Source organism: Haemaphysalis longicornis, unplaced genomic scaffold (genome assembly GCF_048455015.1).
Source record: "Haemaphysalis longicornis isolate Haplotype H1 unplaced genomic scaffold, Haemaphysalis longicornis Haplotype H1 scaffold_66, whole genome shotgun sequence".
In the NCBI taxonomy this organism is placed as follows: Eukaryota; Metazoa; Arthropoda; class Arachnida; order Ixodida; family Ixodidae; genus Haemaphysalis; species Haemaphysalis longicornis.
The window spans coordinates 1,372,847-1,391,583 of NW_027526417.1; the positions used below are offsets into that span (position 1 = coordinate 1,372,847).

Sequence of the window (18,737 nt, forward strand, 5' to 3'; positions counted from 1 at the left end):
CCTTTTTTGCGTAGTATGGCATGAATAATAACGTTACCGCTGTATTCTGCATCGAAAGGTTGGTGAAGCAGCTTCGTACTACTGCGCAGGCAGTGCGCGAGACGCTGCCATGTGCCGGGCGGGCGTGCAGCTGCCGCGAGTTAGGAAGTTCATGGCGGACAGCGCTAGCAGACGACTCGAGAGGAGCGGGAGAGGGGTGGAGAGGAGGAACTTGTCGCTACTAAAGTCCCTTGATCGGCGTCTGCCCTAAGCTCCGAATGCCTCTGGCGACCAGCGAGGCCTGAGACTCTCCTAGTTCCAGTGCTCTTGCGCTTGGTATCGACTGTACAGTTTGGTACGCTCTTGCGGCCGCGTATGAGCTTTCACGTTTCCTGTATATTGTTCTGGTTTGGCGCATGACACCCTGCGTGCCGCATGTAGTTCTTGGACGCTTCTTTCTCGGCTGCGAACGTTGTTTTCGTGCTCACAAGCGACACATCATCATGGTGCTCTTTACTGTTCGAATTTTTAGGGGCGAAGCTCCTAAAGCCATGGGTCTGTCCATCCCTTGTGTCTCGTGGTACGTGACCGCCGCATGCTTTCGGAGATGTCGCAAAGTGGGCCGCGTTGCACGAGCAAGAACCGGCTGCAACCGGCAGCGCAAACTCGGCACCGGGAGCGCGAGCTTGTCTGTGTTCGCCAACGGAGGCGCGAGCGCACGTGCACTGCGAGGGGGAGATCACGCAAGAGATCACACCACGAACGCAGGCAGTCGTTCTCGGAGATCGAACGAGACGCAAGGACCTTTGCTCATTTCCACTCGTCTTGTTCGGGCACAAGTTCGCCCCAAATAAAAGTTCTTTCTTTACCGTTGTGTCCCATCCTAGGTGACAAATTGTGGTGTAGGTGCGGGGTAGTCCTCGATGGCGCGGGGTCTTTCACCAGGTCTGGGCCTGGGAGCATTGACTCCGAAAATAAAAGTTGATTTGTACAATGTACGCACACAGTCTTACGTCTTTCTTAATGATGTAATGGGCGAACTTTCACGGGAGAGGTACGGTTACCGATGATCTCCCCCTCTCGAGCTTCGCCCCACTTATCATCATTCATTCCGTGGATATGGCGTGATTTTTTTATCGATGCCTAATTCACTTAAAAGAACGGTGTTCGTGTATTCATGATTTGCACCCCAGTGAGCGTCTGGGGTTCTCTAAACCAAGCTCGTGTAGGTATTATGTTTTGGCTTGTATAAATAACATACGGCTTTTATATCTTGCTGCTTACTTTTCTGATATATTGCCGGTTGTTTATAAATAACTATTCACCACGAATTATCTTGACTTGATTTCGCATCGCATGTTGTACATTATGCATGCTTGTACAGACATTTCGAGGCCAACGCATTCAGTATCTCTGTAAAGCCTTTTGTACATTGCTCTGGTCGTCCGACGGGAGCGATGCCGAGCGAGAAGAGCGAATGAAATCACTTTTGGTTGCTCCAGTCGTAAGTGTGAATGAGCCTTAATATGGTAACAAAATAAGGCATTATTTTAGTACTAATAAGAATAATAATAGTTTTATGATTATAAATTGCTTTGTATATGTGAGGGGTGACAAATTTTCTGGGCCCCGGGTGCAATTGTCGCCACTGTTTGGTACGCCCCTCTCTTCTTTTGGACGCGAGGCTGCGATAGCAAGTGTTCGTCTTTAAGCATTCGCCGAGCACAAATGCCAACAATGGGCGCGCGTTGAGAATGCTGAGCTGAATACAAGCTCGGAACTGAGAATACGAAAATCGGCCAAACACGAATGGGCTACGAAAAATAAAAAAAGAGCACAGTAGACGAGGGCAGAGAAACGCAGTACTAAGTAGACTGGACGAGCGCTCGTCGAGTCCACTGCGTTTTTCTGTCTTCGTACATCGCGCTCTTTACTTTGAAGCCCTGAACCAACTCGCGCAACAAAGCCTTCCATTACAAATGGGCTAATTTGCTCCCAATTTTCGCTCGGCAAGATGAGACTGCCTCTGCGGCGGTGCTGTACCGAGGCGACGACGGTTGGCCAGGAAGAGCCTGGGACAACGGACGCATCACAACGCGCGCGAGAGAGAAACTGCGCCTAACGATGCGGAACACGCGAGCGTTGTAACGAATTCGCGCCAAGGACGACCGGAAGTTGCGTATATAACGCGCGGGTAGAATTACGCGCACCGTCCTCACCCTTTCGGGCTCGCACTGGACACAGCGCGACAGCGCGGCTAGGACGCCCCAGAAGAGGAAAAAAATGTGAATGGACCCCGTCGGGCTCGCAATAGGGTCACACACGACCGGCCGTCGTCGCTGTCGGTTTCGCGAGGCCGCCGGCCCTGCGCGGGAGCTTTGGCGATCGAGGAAGCGCGCGGTGTCCGAGTGACGCAGCCGACCGCGTGCCGCTGAATGGCTTCCCGCGAGTACGCGTTCATTGACGCAGCGGGGCTCGGCGTCACTCCATTGATTGGCAGCGCCGCCACGCGGAGGCACCGACGCCCACGCCTCCTCACTCGGCCGCCGGGGAAACGCGGGGGCAGCGGAGACCCAAGCCGCTCCCCGCCAGCAACGCGCCGTGAGCGAAGAAAACGAGCGCGTGGGCCGCAGCAAGCGCCCGCGCACCACCTACGCGCTCTGCGCGGACGCCATTTTGAGTTTCCGTTGAAGAAGAGGGCGGGGCGTGGCCTTTCTCTGCTTCCGCAGTCGTGACGTCGGCCGCTCTCGCTGGGCGCCCATAGGCCGGCGCGCCCGTGTCGTCAGCAGGAGCGGTCGAGGCAGCATCCGGCCGGCACGCCTAGCAGCGGCCGCAGCAATGGCGGCGGCGCGTTGAGGAGCGCGTCGCTTCGGCGTACCGTGTTCGTGTCTGCTGTGTTCGTCGCCGGCCCATGCCGTCGCGTGGTGGTCGGCCCCCGGCATGCCTTCCCGCGAGCTCTCGACGAGCGCCATGAGCGGCCCGACGGTGGGGCCCGACTGGGTGGCGGCCCGGGTGCGCGAGCCGGCCGATTCCTGCGCGTTGCTGCTGCTCGACTGCCGTCCGCCCGATCAGTTCGGCCGGTGCCGGGTGCGCGGCGCCCTGGGCGTCAGCCTGCCGGCCTCGCTGATCGTGCTGCGGCGCCTGTCCAACGGCAAGCTGTGCGTCTCCAGCGTGCTCAGGGACGCGCGGCAGCGCGAGGCCTTCGAGGCCTGCTACCGGCGGCTGCCCGTGGTGCTGTACGACGCGGACGGCAGCTACGCCGACGCGCACGTCACCGGGGTGCTCGTGCAGCGGCTCCGCCAAGATGGCTGTCAGGTGTACTGCCTCCAAGGTGAGGACACTGTTTCCCAGGCGCCGCGATCCTGCGCGCGTGCTCACGCGGGGGCGGCCAGCGTAGCGCGTTCCATTAATGAATCCGGCGGCCTTGGGCCGTCCGTCCTTGCCGCCTGTAAACAGTGCGTGGGTTGTTCCGCCTTTCCGCGCCTCGCTCACCTGCTGCTTGCTTGCGCACCCAGCGCGCTCGTTCGAGTGTGCGCCCAATCGCTGGCGCACCGAGATCGGAAGACCGAGTGGTGTGCGAATGAGACGTGCCAGAGGCTGTGTAGCAGCACACGCGGCGCAGCGCACTGTGCCGCACATTAAAAGGAGAAGAACGTAAACACGGGCCGGTTGCGTCACGGAGGAGTAGCAGGAGCTTCTAAAACAAGCTGGCGAAAACATCGGCGGCCGGAGGGGCGGCGAAAAACGGGGTGCGTGGGTTCTCGCATGGCCGCCTCCTCCTTCCGCGGCACCCACTCGTTCTCCGAGCGCTCCTTCCTGCCGCAGCCGGGGTGAACGGTCCCGCGGCAGCGCCGGTTTTTTTAGCCGGCCCTCCCCGGCGCTGTTCAGTCGGCGACCCGATGTTCGGCCACCTTTTAGACACCAGCCCGCTTCGCTCCCCCTCTTTTTTTTTTTTTTTTCTGTGCGCGAAACGGCACCGTTCAGGCCCCGAGCAGTTTTTCATTTTGTCACGCGGGCTACATTTCGCTACTTTCTAGGCTGCAGAAGCGGTGTTTTTGCGGCCCCTCTTGGAGTGTTTGGCTGAAACAAGTGTTTCCTGCTGATGCGCGCACGCCACACGTGACGCCACAACTGGTCACCCGTTCTTCGGTGGTTGTGCAGTTGGTGGTTGTCTGCTGTCAGAGGCTGCACTCCGGTTGGTGGCGGGAAACAGAGGGTGTGGATGTTGTGCCGGCAGCCAGGGATGATCCCGCGCCTGGCAGAGGCAGACGTAGCAGTCGCGATGAAGTAGGCGTGAACAGCCAATCACGAGACAGTGCTGGCAAAATATCCCTACCGGCTAATCTGCCGGCCACTTGCAACAAAAAGGTGTGCCTCAGTTCAGACAAACAGCTCCCTCCTCCTTAAACATAGCTGTTGGGCAAGTTGGTGCATTATGATTGAAAAAATAGAGAGCGACATTAAAGAGGGACGACGGGACAAGCGCTCTTGTCCCATCGGCCTTCTTTAGTGTCGTTGTCCCAGCTCACTCCTCCCCGTCCTGGCCAGTGCGGCTGGTCTTGCAGGGCCTATGCAAAGGGTCCTGCAACGTCCGGCTGTAGTTTGAGGGAAGTGGCCTTCAGGAAGCAAGAGCATGCCACTAAGTGGGGGAAATCACGCCTCATTGCTTTCTTCAAAAGGGAAGGGCGTTCCACCCCTTTGCGGCTGAAGGGAATGACGCCGCACGGGGGCTTTGTCCTTCGCACGCAGACAAAGTGCAAGTTTGGTTTATTTGAAAGATTGCCTCGTTAGTCGTACTGACACCACTTTCAACACGCACTTCGCTCGAATAAGCTATATAGTAAGCAAAAAAGGGAATGGCCACACGACCCACTAGCCCATTTCCCGCAACAGAACCTACGATGTCACATGCGCGGCTGTGCGATTGGCTGAGGCTGGCAAATGCAAATTAGGCAGGGCTTACGAACGAACACGTAAACACCGAAGCGCGGCACTTTGGCGGCTGACACTGCCTAACACATCCTCGGATGAATTGGACTTGTCTGACACAACAGTGACCAACTGATGTAAGCGGCACTTACATGACCATGTTTGCCGTGCATTTAGGGAGCGATTAGTATTACGTTTTAGGAAGCGATTAATATGAACCCTAATGAAAAAAATGGAGGGTATAGAATTGGGGCCAGAAGCTAAGTGCAAACACTGGCACTTCAGCGATACTGCAGCCATCTATGAAAGAAGTGTGCGATAAACAAGATAACCAAATGGCCGTCTGCTAGGTGGTAGCAGCCCTGGTCATTTTAAGGCCCTGCTCTGGATACGTCGTTGTAGACGCCATGAAAATATGTGATGTAGCGGGAGAATTGAAATTTAGGCTTAAAATGTTTAATTTCTCAGTTTGCTGCCGGACAAGCACTGAAGGCACTAAAAACACTGTCTTTCAAATAAAACAAACTTGTATTTTCTCTGCGTGGCCCCTTGAACTCGCCTCATCATATTTTTATGGGACTTACGAAATCATGACCCACAGGCTTAAAAGAAGCGCGTACCAATGCGGAAATACTTGCAAGTAATTTCAAATGGCCTAGTCTGTGTTTTTTAGAGTATATTACTTTAATGCAATAAACAAACACGAAACACATTTTGGTTTGTCTAGTTTTCTCTAAATGGTGCTAGCCATCCCGAAACCATCAAAGCATATCAGGCCATTGTGAAGATGTATAGACCGTATTTACTCGCGTAATGATCACACTTTTTCCCAAAAGGGGTGCGTTCATTACGCAGGGTAAATTTTCCGCCAAGAAAGTTTCCGCAGAAAACGCAAGCAGGTTGCAGCTCAGAATTTTCACGATAGTTCTCGTGACCATAATAAACGTATTACAATAAATAAAAGCACAATGCTCCACAGACCACCGCCAGCCGCGTTGCAAAGTGACGCAAAATGCGGTGTTTTCAGGAATTGCGGAACGCACTGGAAGGAGTTTGCTGCGAGGTGAGAAAAGGTCGACCAATAGTGGCTGCTGCTCTCACAGTGAGGGACATCAAAACAAGACACGGCTGCCGACGCAGCAAGTCTCGTTAGTACATCATGTGCATTTAGTGAGAGTTTCTTCCGTACCAATGACGAACTCATGCTTTCCGATATCGCTAATACCAGAGTCCTTCAATGCTTTTCTGGTCACGAAACTGCGCTGTAACGCTATGGGAGCAGTTTGCTATGTCGCCGAAGCCGCCGCGGGGCGGCGCTGAGTGCATAGTGGGGGACAGACGTATCCTGCGCGTTGCGTCGGCGAGGCTGCACTCCCACGGAATCCGGTAGTATGGGCGCGTGGTTTTCTGAGTTTTAAGTTACCAGTTGATGTGACGCCTTTGGTGATATTGTGCGAGGACACTGGGCGGAAATGCCCAAGACTTGTTGCGTACCGGGATGCCGCTCTGGCTACAGAGGTACGAGCGAAAAGGTCTCGTTGTTTTGCTTGCCAAGTAGCGCCGATAAGCGCGAGCAGTGGAAACGTGCAATACCGCGACAGGAAGCCGCCGGCTTTTCGTTTGACTCGCACCATGTCCGTGTCTGCGAAAAACATTTTGACACTGCAGACGTTGTTTGGAACGACACTTTTTTGGTGAAAGGAGACGTCGTCTCTTTGCGACGTGAGAAACCCAAGCTGCGGCCCGACGCCATTCCAAGGCGCTTCGACTGGCTGCCGGCGTATTTGCGCAAGCCGAAGCCGCGATCCCGTTCAACGAGGGTCCAGCCAGCAACAAAGATACGTCGTTTGTCGTCGCCTGATGCTATCGCAGAAGAAATTCTGCCGTGTTCAAGCACGGAAGCATCCCAAACAGCAGTGATGTTCGTTCTGTGCTATGTAACGTTCGTTCCTCGTTCTGTGCCTATGTAACGTTACTCTGTTGAATGAACCAACTAGCCCAACAGCAAGTTTTATTACCCTGTTGAAGTTCCATGAAAACGAACACAAGGTAGCTGCGAACTCGAACTTAAACTTGGTTAGAATCCTAGAGATGGGCAATTAATGCGACGAAAGCTTCATCGCTCGCACTTTGAAGCTTTGCTGAAGCTTTGCTGAATGAGCGCACATGAATGAGGTCAACTGTAACAAACTAAACAGACGAAATTTATAGCTTTAGCTTCGGTACCGCAGCCGCGGCGATCATCGGCGGCGTAGACGGTCGGATTGCATAGCGCGATCGGCGTCGCCGCGGGGTCTCACTGCGCGTATCATGTTTGCGAATTTCTAAATCTGAGGCTTCGCCAGAGTCGCAAGCCCAACTAGATAACCTTCGCTTAAACAAAGCACAATTTTACGCTGCCTTGCACGAGATGAAAGGACTGCTGCAACAACACGTAAATTCATACCTGCTGCGGCACGACTGGCTCCATCAAAGCGTTGCTATTGTGCAAAGGTAAGCGAAGAAAACCTTTTTACAGGCGAGTGCAGCAACCACATTGTACGTCAAGCTAAATATGAATGATAGCAGAATATTTTATGAGCTATCAACAACTGCCTCATACGGGTACCAGCTTCGGCAGAATGCTTGCGCGCGGGTGGCGCGGGCATGAAATGCCCCCGCGCTGACAGCGGCGACCCTAGCGGCAACTTTTGTCCCTGTATGAAATGGGAGCCGGAGTTGCGTGACCAGAAAAGCATTGAAGGACTCTGCTAATACTGACAAGTCTGCGGCAATAATGTAGCCATGTCCGCGTTGAAAGAGGAGGAAACAGGTAAGCACGACCATCGTCAGCTAGATTTGGCAGGCATACGACCGCGGCAAGTTAAAGGTGCGATCATTGTGCGGGAAATAAAAAAAAAAGTATTTTGACGACAAACTTCAGGGGTGCGATCATTATGCGGTGGGTATTTGTAAAAGCTTTTGCATTGGTGCCTGATCGTTCTTGAGCCCGTGGGTCATGAAGTAGCAAGTTCCTTAAGAATGCCAGCACACGAGTCCCCCTTACGTTGAGACGGACGGCATTTCAGGGGCTGTGCTAGGTTTTTTCGTGCTCGTACAAGCTTTTCCGTGTCTGTGCAACTTGCGGGCTTCTTCATATTGCATCCTGGCCTGACGGGCTGCCGTTGGTGGTGCTCGTAAGGGCGGCCAGGAAGCGTGCAAAGCCATGTCCCTGGGTAGCTTCTGTTGCCACCTGGCCAGCCCTAGGCGTAGTGAGCCTGCAGGGGGTGTGAGCACGATATGGCTGAAGCTGGGCTGTAGCTGTGAAGTTTGTGGGCCTACCCGGGTGGGTTCTGTTTCATTGCAGTGTGGCAGCCCTTGTTGCCTCTTGGCTGCATGGGTGCAGCTACATAGCAGCTGAATCGAGGGGTGTCTCACTTTTTTCAACTGCACTGCGGTTTAAGCTGACACAAATCCGTCCGGCGTCCCCAACAAAAATGTGGCTACAAAACCGAAAGCTTCCGGGAATCGAACCCGGGATCTTTACGCCGTGAAACCAGCAACCTGCAACCACCGGGCCAGCCCAAAGGCCCGAGTGATATGGTGGGGAAGAACAACACGTGCAGCCTATTGGAAAGAAAAAACAAATGCTTCCCGTGGTCCGAATTGAACCGAGGTCCCTCGTGTTATGCAACCACAGCTTTCCTTTGGGTTTGTTGCGCGGGCGTCGGCTTTGGTCTTGGCTGTGGGTTCTGGCATGTGCGAACGTGCTCCGCTAGGGGAGAGGTGTGGAAGCCTGCGGGTGGAACGATCCAGGCCTGCCAGTCCTGGAGAACTCTCAGCAGCCAGTCTAGAGATGACATGTGGAGCAGAAACTTGGCATCTTACTGAAAGCGTACTCGGGTCAGCTCAACAGGCCACGCAAGGAATCCAATGGTCGGAGTAACATTTAGAGGCGGGGGACGAGCTCCCTGGATGAGAGAGCAAGCGAGAGCAGAAGGCACAGCTTGAATAGCACAACTTGGGCTACGAGGGTGACAGAGTGGAGACAGGTCAAGGCAAGCTGCTCGATGGAGGGAATTGTTCGAGGTTGGTGGGAGAGGCCTTCGTTCTGCAGGGGGCTGAGGATGCAACAGCCAGGTCTCCAACGAAGGGACAGGGGCTGCCAGCTCAGCGGTTTCTTGTCGGCAGGCTTTTCCTGAGAAGCAATTTTCAGTCACGCGTGCGGCATGCAAGGCCATGAAACGGTCACGACCGTTTCTGACGTTACTGGCCGCCCTATTATTTATAGGTTTTCGGAACCTGTAAACAGTGCGGTGGCCAGTCTGCCCTATACTGCTTACCACGTGAGAGGGGTATCCGATAGAAGGCATTTTCTGTGCAATGGATGGAAGGATCTTTTTATTCTTGGGACAGCTTCAATGTGTATGTGTGTCTGAAACTGTCATTTTGTACAGGTTGACCTTTTTCTTTTCGACATCATCTTTTGCTGGATTTACTGGCAGCCTCAAAGCGTGAGCATTTTCTGTTGTTCACGTCGGGTCTGTACAGTGCTGTCGATGCTTTGTCTTCTTTCTTTTCCCACGTGTCAGTTTAAGTGCGCATAGTGATCGGATGATTCGCATATGCAAGAGCATCTGTCGCCCATTGAGCGGCCTCCGCCGGCGGATTTACTGGGAAGGCGAGAACAAGTGGCATCACGCACGAGGCTGCAAAAGCTAAGGCTGAAGAACTCAGTAGCATTAAGACGCAAATACGAAACTAACCAAACCTTCCGAATTTCTTCTATTCAAGTGAAACTGCACTTGGAACCTCCAGAACTTCATGTAGTTGAATCAAAGCGTACGTGCAGTAAGCGGAATTACTCCCAATGTTCTGTTGTTCTGTGCAGCAGAGGTGAAAAGTTTTCATTTTCACAGTCTTCAAGGCGACAAGCTTTCCAAATTGCTCCCATATATCTGTCTGCCTGTCTCCCTGTGTGTGTGTGGGGGGAGAGAAAGACAGAGGGATTCTTTAATAACAGTTGCACGTGAAGAAATTTCACGTGACCTTGAAAAGTTGTTCACTGTGGTGTAGACCTTGTGCGAGCACTTACAAGACCGCGTAATACGAAGCAGTTCGATTTCACGTGCGTCCCATCTCGTCACCACATGACAAAGGTATTCAGTTATGTTGAATTCCAGTGGCAGATCGGCAACGGTCACCGAGCTTTGCCGCAGAGCACACTGCTCCCTGGAAGGGCAGGTGCCCTGAAAGTACCTTTGGATCATTGGAAACCGCGATCATCATGTCGGCCTTTTACGAACGTTGTCGTTGGATAATTTTTCATGAAAAAAGAAATTCCCTGTAATGGTATTTAAAGTGTTACTGTTACTGTGTAAAAAGTACCAGTGTTACAGTTACAAGTTTCAGAAACTAGTTACCGCTAACGCATTACTGCTCAAGGCTGCATGCCGGCCCAGTCGTCGTTTGAGCTGGGCTGCTTGTAACTTGGTTCCGAGTTTTGGCGTCGCGCTCACTTTCCTTGTGTAGCGATCACAAGCGCGACGCAGCGTGCAGCATGTTTTAGTGAGTCAGCAATTTGGTGGTCGCTACTGTGGGACAGGCTCGGCGAAGACGGAAAGAAAACGGTGGAGCGAAGTGTGAGGGGGAGGGCGGCATGCGCCGCTATGGCTTCATGCCCCTCACACTTGCACTAGACGCTACTCCTCTGTGCGTGGGAACCACATGACGTTTGTCCGCAGGTTCAAACACGGTTTGTTATGACCTGGTGGCGGTGACGCGCTCCGTGGTAACAGCACAATAGCGTGCCGCCTTGCGTTTGCTCATCGTGCAGTCACTTCCGGAGACGCAGCAGATCTGCACCGCAACCGAGAAGACTGCAGTTCACTGTGCTCACAAATTTCGCATTAGGGAGTATAGGCATTTTTTCACTTCGTGTTGGATTCGCTGAGTGGGCGCTACAGGGGTTGGAAAAGGGGAAAATACCGGAAGCAGACAGCGACACGAGTGCCCCGCGGGTTCTGGCAGACTCGGCCGGCTTCGGGGGAGCAAATTTTCTTGCTCCACAGAGAGACCATGGCTCGGTTGGCACTCGCAATCTGCTTGTGCCAGGTCTGTCATTGGAATGCGTTTGCTCGAAATGGAGCAAAAAAAGTTGCCATTGGAATTCAACATTTAACCCGTCAATGGCACACCAATAAAAAAGCCATGTAACACTTGGGAAGGTTTCGTATACAAAAGTACAATCAAGAAATACTTTCTTGGTGAAAAGTCAATTGAGAGAATTTGAAATATTAACATCTATAAAATTTACACAATATTTCCACGGTTCGGCTCTCACAATTAACTAAACTGTAGTATATGAAGAGGGACGTCAGCATTTGATTTTTCACCAATGTAAACATACATTCGCACGTCTAAGTAAAGAAGAAAGCTTAAATAATTTGTGTGCATGTCGATCACACTCAAAATAAAAAATGGAGTACCGTATTTTCCGGACTATAAGTCGCACCTTTGCATAAGTCGCACCCCCCTCAAAATGACAGTTTTTCCGAACAAAAATGTATATAAGTCGCACCGGTGTATAAGACGCACCGGTATATAAGACACACTTGTTATTTAGGTAAACTCGTAATACCGTCCAAAGTCTAGACAGAACTAGCTTCTCAAAAATGGTTTATTGATACACTCAGATGGCATGTACTTACAGACAGCGTTTAGGCAAATTATCTTCTTCCTCCGACTCGCTAACAAACAATTCAGAAACTTCAAGTGGGAGTTCCTTCGCCACTTCGCTGTCGTCCTCCGACTCACTGACGTCTTCTTCGCCAATAACGTCGCCACTCGCGGACCGGATCACTCCGGCCTTTATGAACCCGGCTACAACTCTTTCTGTAGAAATGGAGTGCCATTTGGCCACCTCTCCAAACGTCGCGCGTCTCTTGCGTGCTGTCATCGCTTTCGTAAATCAGCGCAATAAAGGTGTCATGGCGGACGGAAGTGACGCAACCGGAAGCGGCCCGAAAATCTAAACTTATCAGCAAGCTGTCATTTTCAAAATTAGCAGCACGTTTACCTCCTCCACAGTAACTCACTGTAATAATTTTTAAGCTGCATTTTGTTTTTGCAACCTAGTTTGATATTACTTTGAATTTATTCTGAACTGAACTTACTGCGCGCGCGGTTGTCGGAGTCCATTATCATTGTTTTTGACTAGAAAAAGCTGCAAATTCTTTGGGTTAACGTCCAGAAGCGATAAATGGGCTATGCGAAACACCATAGCGGTGCGATTCTGATTCATTTAGACCATAGAGCTGTGTCTCTTAGCGTGCGCTGGCCATGCGCGGCCGCCGCGGACCGGATTTATTCCATACATAAGTCGCACCGGTGGATAAGACGCACCAACGAAAATTTCAGAAAAAAACCGCGACTTATACACCGGAAAATACGGTAATATTATAGGGGTGACGAAACCGCCACTGGTGCTCCCAGTGCGCTTGTCCTTTTATGGTCAGGATTTGAAGAAATGAATAATGCCTGTGCTTCCGAAGGTCGTTGAACCAACTGTCTATCGAGTGCCCCATTGTAAGTACCTAGGGTGCAGTTGTGGGCGAGAGTCAATTCGAAGTTACCGTGTAGCACAGGCGTAAGAAGTATGAATTGAAGGCCAAGTACGTTCGCACCAGCAGTGATGCAGTAAGCTTTTAGCTGCCATGAAATTTTTGAGTGGGAAGGTTGAGGTGGCTCAAAATAAACCCCGAGTGATGTAGGTAACAGAACTGTGGCAAGGACACTTTATTTTGGCCAGTGCAGCATCAGCATGGGAAACAGCCGTGGGCCTTGGAGCCCCCGCTTATCGGTGCTGACGCCGTGCATTAAAATTTATCGTTTCCAAAGGTCCTCGAAAGCCCTTGAATTTCCTTTTGTGAACCTGTACAACCACAGTGTCTCTCCCTGCAGGCAGTCTTCAAAAGTTTAGCAGCGTTCATAAAATTGTGGCTGCAGATGTGAAGCAGTTGGGCAGCTTTTCCTTTTCGCACTGCACGAAGAGTTCTCAGATTCACTCTTGGAGACAAACGACTCAAAGGCAGGACATTGTCATTTTTGAAAACTGTGTTTTAATGAAGCTAATACTCGTCGGCGACAAACGATTCTTTTTACAATGGTGTCCTGACTTAGTGTTAACTTGTGCAGGGTGTTTAAGTTGCTTCGCACATGAGAAACATTTTATCTGAAAGCAGTCGTAGTGCACATCGATACAGGGCCACAATTTCGTGGCAACCAGGTCCAGCAGTAAATATGTACATTTTATTCACGTTTTGGTGTGGATATATATGGTTTCAGTGGGATTTTACAATTTGATCCCCGATGTGGTGTGAGGGAAGGTTAGCTCTTCCTTAACAGTGCCAAGGATTTTTATTGCTCTGGAAGGTATTCTGGCATAAAATAACTACAGCACTGTGTGATTTGTTCTGCCCTGTTTTAATTGTTAGAAATGTGGTGTCGTGGTTTTCAGCACACTAATTCCTTGAGCTGGAGCGAGGCATTAATTATTTGATTTATTTATAAATACCGCAGTCCCTGTTTAGGAATTTTCGCAGAGTGTAAAGTTACAAGGCAAACAAAAACATTTCATGCAAGCTAACAATAAAACAAGCCAGTATATAGACACAAAAATATTCACCGCAACTCCAAGCAGTATGAAGCACTTACATTCCAGAGTGCAAAATGAAAACATATACGAGGTTACGCAGCTTATTTGGCTTATATATTTATACACTCTTGTTGAGACTAGACAAAAGTAGTGCTAAGGATGGCTGCGAAACTTTGGTGTTGCTTAGTTTGCTCCAATCATAGATAGTTCACAGTAACAATGAATATTTAAAGCAGTTGTTACGGATTACACAGGGCATTATTGGGAGGTCATGCCTTCGCCGAGCAGCATATCTGCAGAAAAATGTGAGTTCTGTAAAGTCAGTCTTGTGCTGTGCTTTTATTAGTTGATACAGAAATTTCTATTCTGGTAGTGTTAATAGATTTGTTCGAGCAGTAAGTTCTGTAATTGATGTGTATCTGAAGCTGGTGTAAATAAAACGAATGGCCCTTTTTTTTTGCACTCTCTCAATTTCATTGATATTAGTAGAGGATACCTACAATGGGTTCACAGCTACCATTGTCCTGCATAAGGAGAGCAGTGAAATACCTACAAGGAAGGGCGTCAGACAGGGAGACACAATCTCTCAATGTTATTCACAGCATGTTTACAAGTGGTATTCAGAACATTGGATTGGGAACAGGTGGGCGTAAAGGCACATTCCCACTGGCGATTCGCCTCGTCGCGCGACGAAAAGCGACGAGCCGGCCGTCGCTTTGCGACGGCGGAGCAGATCGCTCTCGGTTCGAATTCTCTCGTCGCGCGACAGCCCCGAAAAACCGGATAGCCAATCATGGCCGCGGAGTAGGCCGACGTAGCCGGAAACAAAACGTTTCTTTACATCCGGTAATGCAAACGGCTGCCGCCGCCACAGCCGGGCTCGCTCGGCCAGCGCTTGGCCCGCTTTCGCAGTACGCGCCTGGTCGGCCGGCAAGCAAATTCCTGTGCGCTTCGGTTCTTTGGTCAGTGGCTTCAGCGTACGCGTGCACTAATCAACGAATAACGTGGAACTGATCGGTGTGGAGAAGCGTGTATGGATTGTAAAAGCAAGTAATCATCGTATTGGCGGTGAGCGCGAACACGGGCGGCGCTACGAAGTGCGCCTCTGTGACGTCAGCTTAGGGATTCTCGCATTTGTCGTCTGCTTCACTCAGGATCGCTCTCCCTGCTGTTTCTTTGAGCTCGGTCAACTTCTGATGCTTGTCCGCACCAGAATTGGCGTGTGGGTATCTTTTTATCATAACAATAGGCTTAAAATCGCATACACTAGCTCATGGTGTGAGGTAAAGTTTACTTTTGGATACCGCTACGGAAGAAACATTGCCGGCATCGCCCCCTTCCTTGCGAAGCCAGTCCTGTGCGGAGCGCGAAGAGTCGGAGCTAGGCGTACGCTTCTGTATTAAGCAATCTTTCGAACAAAGGGAACAGTCAGCTGCTCATGACCGACAACAAAAAAAATATGGAAGACCAAAACGAAATCTAGGCCTTTAGGGCTGCCGGCTTTGGCAGAAAGCATTACGATTCCCGGTAATCATATGTTAGGTAAAACAGTTTTCGCAACCTTGCCGAACGCTCCAAAGTATTGTATCGCATCGCTATACGTTGTCATGGCATGAAAGTATGCCGGCATACACTATGGGCTGCAAAAACTGTAGGTTATTGAGTTCCAAATAACCCAGTGTGTGTATAGGCGCGTGCTAGTTTTATACCAAGCTTCTAACCAGTAGGAGGTTTATTGAGCAAAACGAGTCACGTCTACGTTAAAGATACAATGGCACTATGTTTGTTCAGACCTGGAGGGATATTTCGGTACAGTTTCCATGGCCATAGATCTTCCCGATATTCGGATATGTGTTATAGGAAAACTGCATTCAAAAGGAGGAGGAGTAGGGGGAGGAGTAGAAAACTTTATTTAACAATGAAATCGAGCTGGTTAGTGGGCCGGGTCCTCAGACCAAGACAAGAGAGTAAAAGTAATTTTCTTCAAATGATAGAACGCCATCCTGTGTGGAATAGGATTTGTTCTTTGCACCTGAAAGGGTTGGAAAGCAATAAAGACCTGCTTGGAAATATTCATAGGTTTCGATCCTTGTAATATATGCAGGTATACTATGTATTGCGTTAGTTAGCGAGTATTTAAGGCCTTCAACACCGTAATCATGTCATCATTGTTCGGGTTGATAGTCAGTTCGTTATGACAACGATGGTTACGATAGAAAGTCGGAGCACAAAAGCCGCATTCGTTGTTTGGGGCGCGATCGCGGTGGCGTAGCACAAACTTTCTCATTGTATTTTCATGTGAATAAACAAAGCACGCTGCGGATATGCACCTTCTTACACGCAGCCGTAATGAAAGCCACTTTGTGAAGATGGTGATGTATGCCATACAACCTGAACAAAATATCCACAATGTGAGACTCCCAAACACCCCCAAACCTCCTAATAAGACGTTTGCGACGCTGCAGAAAAATTAATTCGTTGGGAAGAAGAAACAAACCAGAAACATTCATCTGATACAGGACAACGAAAGAAATAGAAGACAGCCGTTTTATTTCCTGCTGGGCGATGTGCGTGTAGGGGCTCGCTGCTTGGTACGTAGCATTAGACTGTTGAGTCTTCATAAGAACATCTCAAAAATACTGCAGGAAAGCCTACGCATTTTGGATACTTATCGAGGAGCTCTGAGCGCTGATCCTTGCGCGAATAAGCTAGAAAGGACAAGGTACTCACGATCTTCTGACCGATGCTCTGAAGAAAGTTGTTCTCTATTTCGTCGTTTGTTGCAAACTTGTGGGGGATGCAGCTACAAATTATTCAGATGCGTCAGAAGCTGGCAAAATAACTGAATCACTAGAAATACGCTTGTTAATGCACTACAGCAACAAAGCGGGCGATTTCTAGCACAGACACTGCTGCCCCTCACAAGCGGAGTGTAGCAGACGACAGGCGCGAGTCCTTAAGCCGACGTCAGAGCCAGGGGGCGCCACTCAAACATCTCACCGCCAATAGAGCTAGGTGGACAGCGAGACGGTAGGTTGACTTGCAGCCTCTTCGTGCTTCTATTGACGACTGGTAAACACGCGTAGAGTTCGGAGGCGTCAGAGCTTTGCGCCTGTGAAAAGAAGCGAAATTTGTGGGCCTCGATGCGGGTGTTGTGGCGTGAAAGCAAGCGTGTGCATTTCTTCGTGCAATAATATATGTTGAAAAGAGCCTTCTTGAGTTTGTTATTTTCTGCTCCTCCCGCAAATGCTTTCGGCATTTTTCTAGGTTAGTAGCATGTGTTTTAGTTTGATCTCTACCTCATTTTGTCGCGTAGCATTATTTTCTTTGACTGCGAATGGTTGACGCACCGACGAGGTCGTACAAGTCGGGAAGCGACTGTGCTGAATGCAGTAGCATCATCGCTTATCGCAAGTGCGAACACCGCCTCATGGCCTCATCGCGCGACGTGAGCCGTCGCGCGACGAGGCAAATCGCCAGTGGGAATGTGCCTTAAGGGTTAATGGAGAATACCTCAGATTTGCTGATGACGCTGCCCTGCTAAGTAACTCGGGGGACGAATTGCAAAGCATGCTTTCCGCACTGGGCGAACAGAGTAGAACCGTCGGCCTGAAAATTAATATGCACAAGACTAAAGTAATGCTTAATAACCATGGAAGAGCACAGTGGTTTGAGATAGGTGGCGAGGCAGTGGAAGTAGTATGCGAATATATCTACTTAGGCCAAGTAGTGACCCCGGATCCCAACCGTGAGGCAGAGATATTTAGAAGGATAAGAATGGGGTGGGGGGCATTCGGCAGGCATTCTCAGATAATGGATGGCAGCCTACCATTGTCACTGAAGGAGAAAGTGTATGACAGCTGCATGTTACCGGTACTCACCTACAGGGCAGAAACTTGGAGGCTCACTAAGAAGGTTCAACTTAAATTGAGGACGACTCGGCGAGCAATGGAACGGAAGATGATATGTGTAACGTTGAGGGACAAGAAGAGAGCGGGGAACAATTAAGGCATAAAGTTCGGCTAGTTGGTTATCTGACTGCATTTTACTAGCGAAAAATAGACGCGAGTGGCCTGTGTAATTCTTCTTCGTCCGCGTCTATTTTTCGCTAGTAAAATGCAAGCAGGGAACAAACGCGTGTTAAGGACGTATTAGTAGAAATTAAGAAGAAACGGGTGTGGGCAGGGCATGAATGCGAAGGCATGATAACCGTTGGTCATTAAGGGCAACAGAGTGGATCCTTAGAGAAGGCAAGCGGGGCAGGGGGCAGCAGAAAGTTAGATGGGCAGATGAGATCAAGAAGTTTGCGGGGATAAATTGGTTGCAGTTGGCACAGTACGGTATTATTGGAGATCCATGGGAGAGCCTTTGCCCTGCAGTTGGCGTAGATTGGCTGATGATGATATTAGTCTCAGAGAGGAGATCACACATAAGACACAATCCAAGGTCGGTATAATGACAGATTGTTATTGCTGCGGCTTCCTCTCGTGACCTCATATCTACACCAAACTTAGCGGAGAAATTTGGCAGTATTGTTAGCTCCAAACTTTCAGCACCTCAAGCCCAAGAACTACGCGAGCTTCTCCTATCGTATTGGGGCATTTCTGACCTCCAGAACTGCCCCTTGGGTCAAAGCATACCTCGGCAAAGTTGGCGCGGCTCACTCAAACTCACTCACAAATTCTTTTTTCGAATCGCCACTTACTCAAACTCAGACTCAATGCTGAGCAGCACATCTGCGCTCACGCAAACTAAAATTCACATTGAGCGCAAAACTAGGAACTCACTCGGACTCAAAATGTACCCAGAACTCAAAATGTACTCAGAACTCAAAATGTACTCAAAACTCAAAATGTACCCAGAACTCAAAATGTACTCAGAACTCAAAATGTACTCAAACTCAAAATGTACTCAAAACTCAAAATGTACTCAAAACTCAAAATGTGCTCAAAACTCAAAATGGTCTCAAAACTCAAAACATACTCAAAACTCAAAATGTGCTCAAAACTCAAAATGTACTCAAAACTCAAAATGTAGTCAAACTCGAAATGGACTCAAAACTCATAATGAACTCAGAACTCAAAAAGGGCTGAGAACTCAAAATGAATTCAGAACTCAAATGGCCTCACAACTCTCTCGTGCAAGGAATTTACTCGGGCTCAGATTGACTCTGATTTCATTAGCATTCAGTGTT

General features: G+C 50.0%; 1 protein-coding gene across 3 annotated transcripts in view; it reads left to right on the forward strand.

The window, feature by feature from the left end:
• Window positions 1-2,319: 2,319 nt before the first annotated feature.
• The window catches only part of Mkp3 (Mitogen-activated protein kinase phosphatase 3), a 55,196-nt gene continuing 38,778 nt past the window's right edge, over window positions 2,320-18,737 (forward strand). For 2 of the 3 annotated variants that reach the window (XR_013317195.1, XM_077675576.1), the window contains exon 1: window positions 2,335-3,310. Coding sequence is in view for 2 of the 3 variants with exons in the window: in XM_077675576.1 (XP_077531702.1) it covers window positions 2,920-3,310 (391 nt within the window). In the remaining variant the exon portion in view is untranslated. Of the gene's footprint in view, window positions 3,311-18,737 lie in introns of all 3 variants that reach the window. The other variant, XM_077675578.1, reaches the window with a different exon arrangement.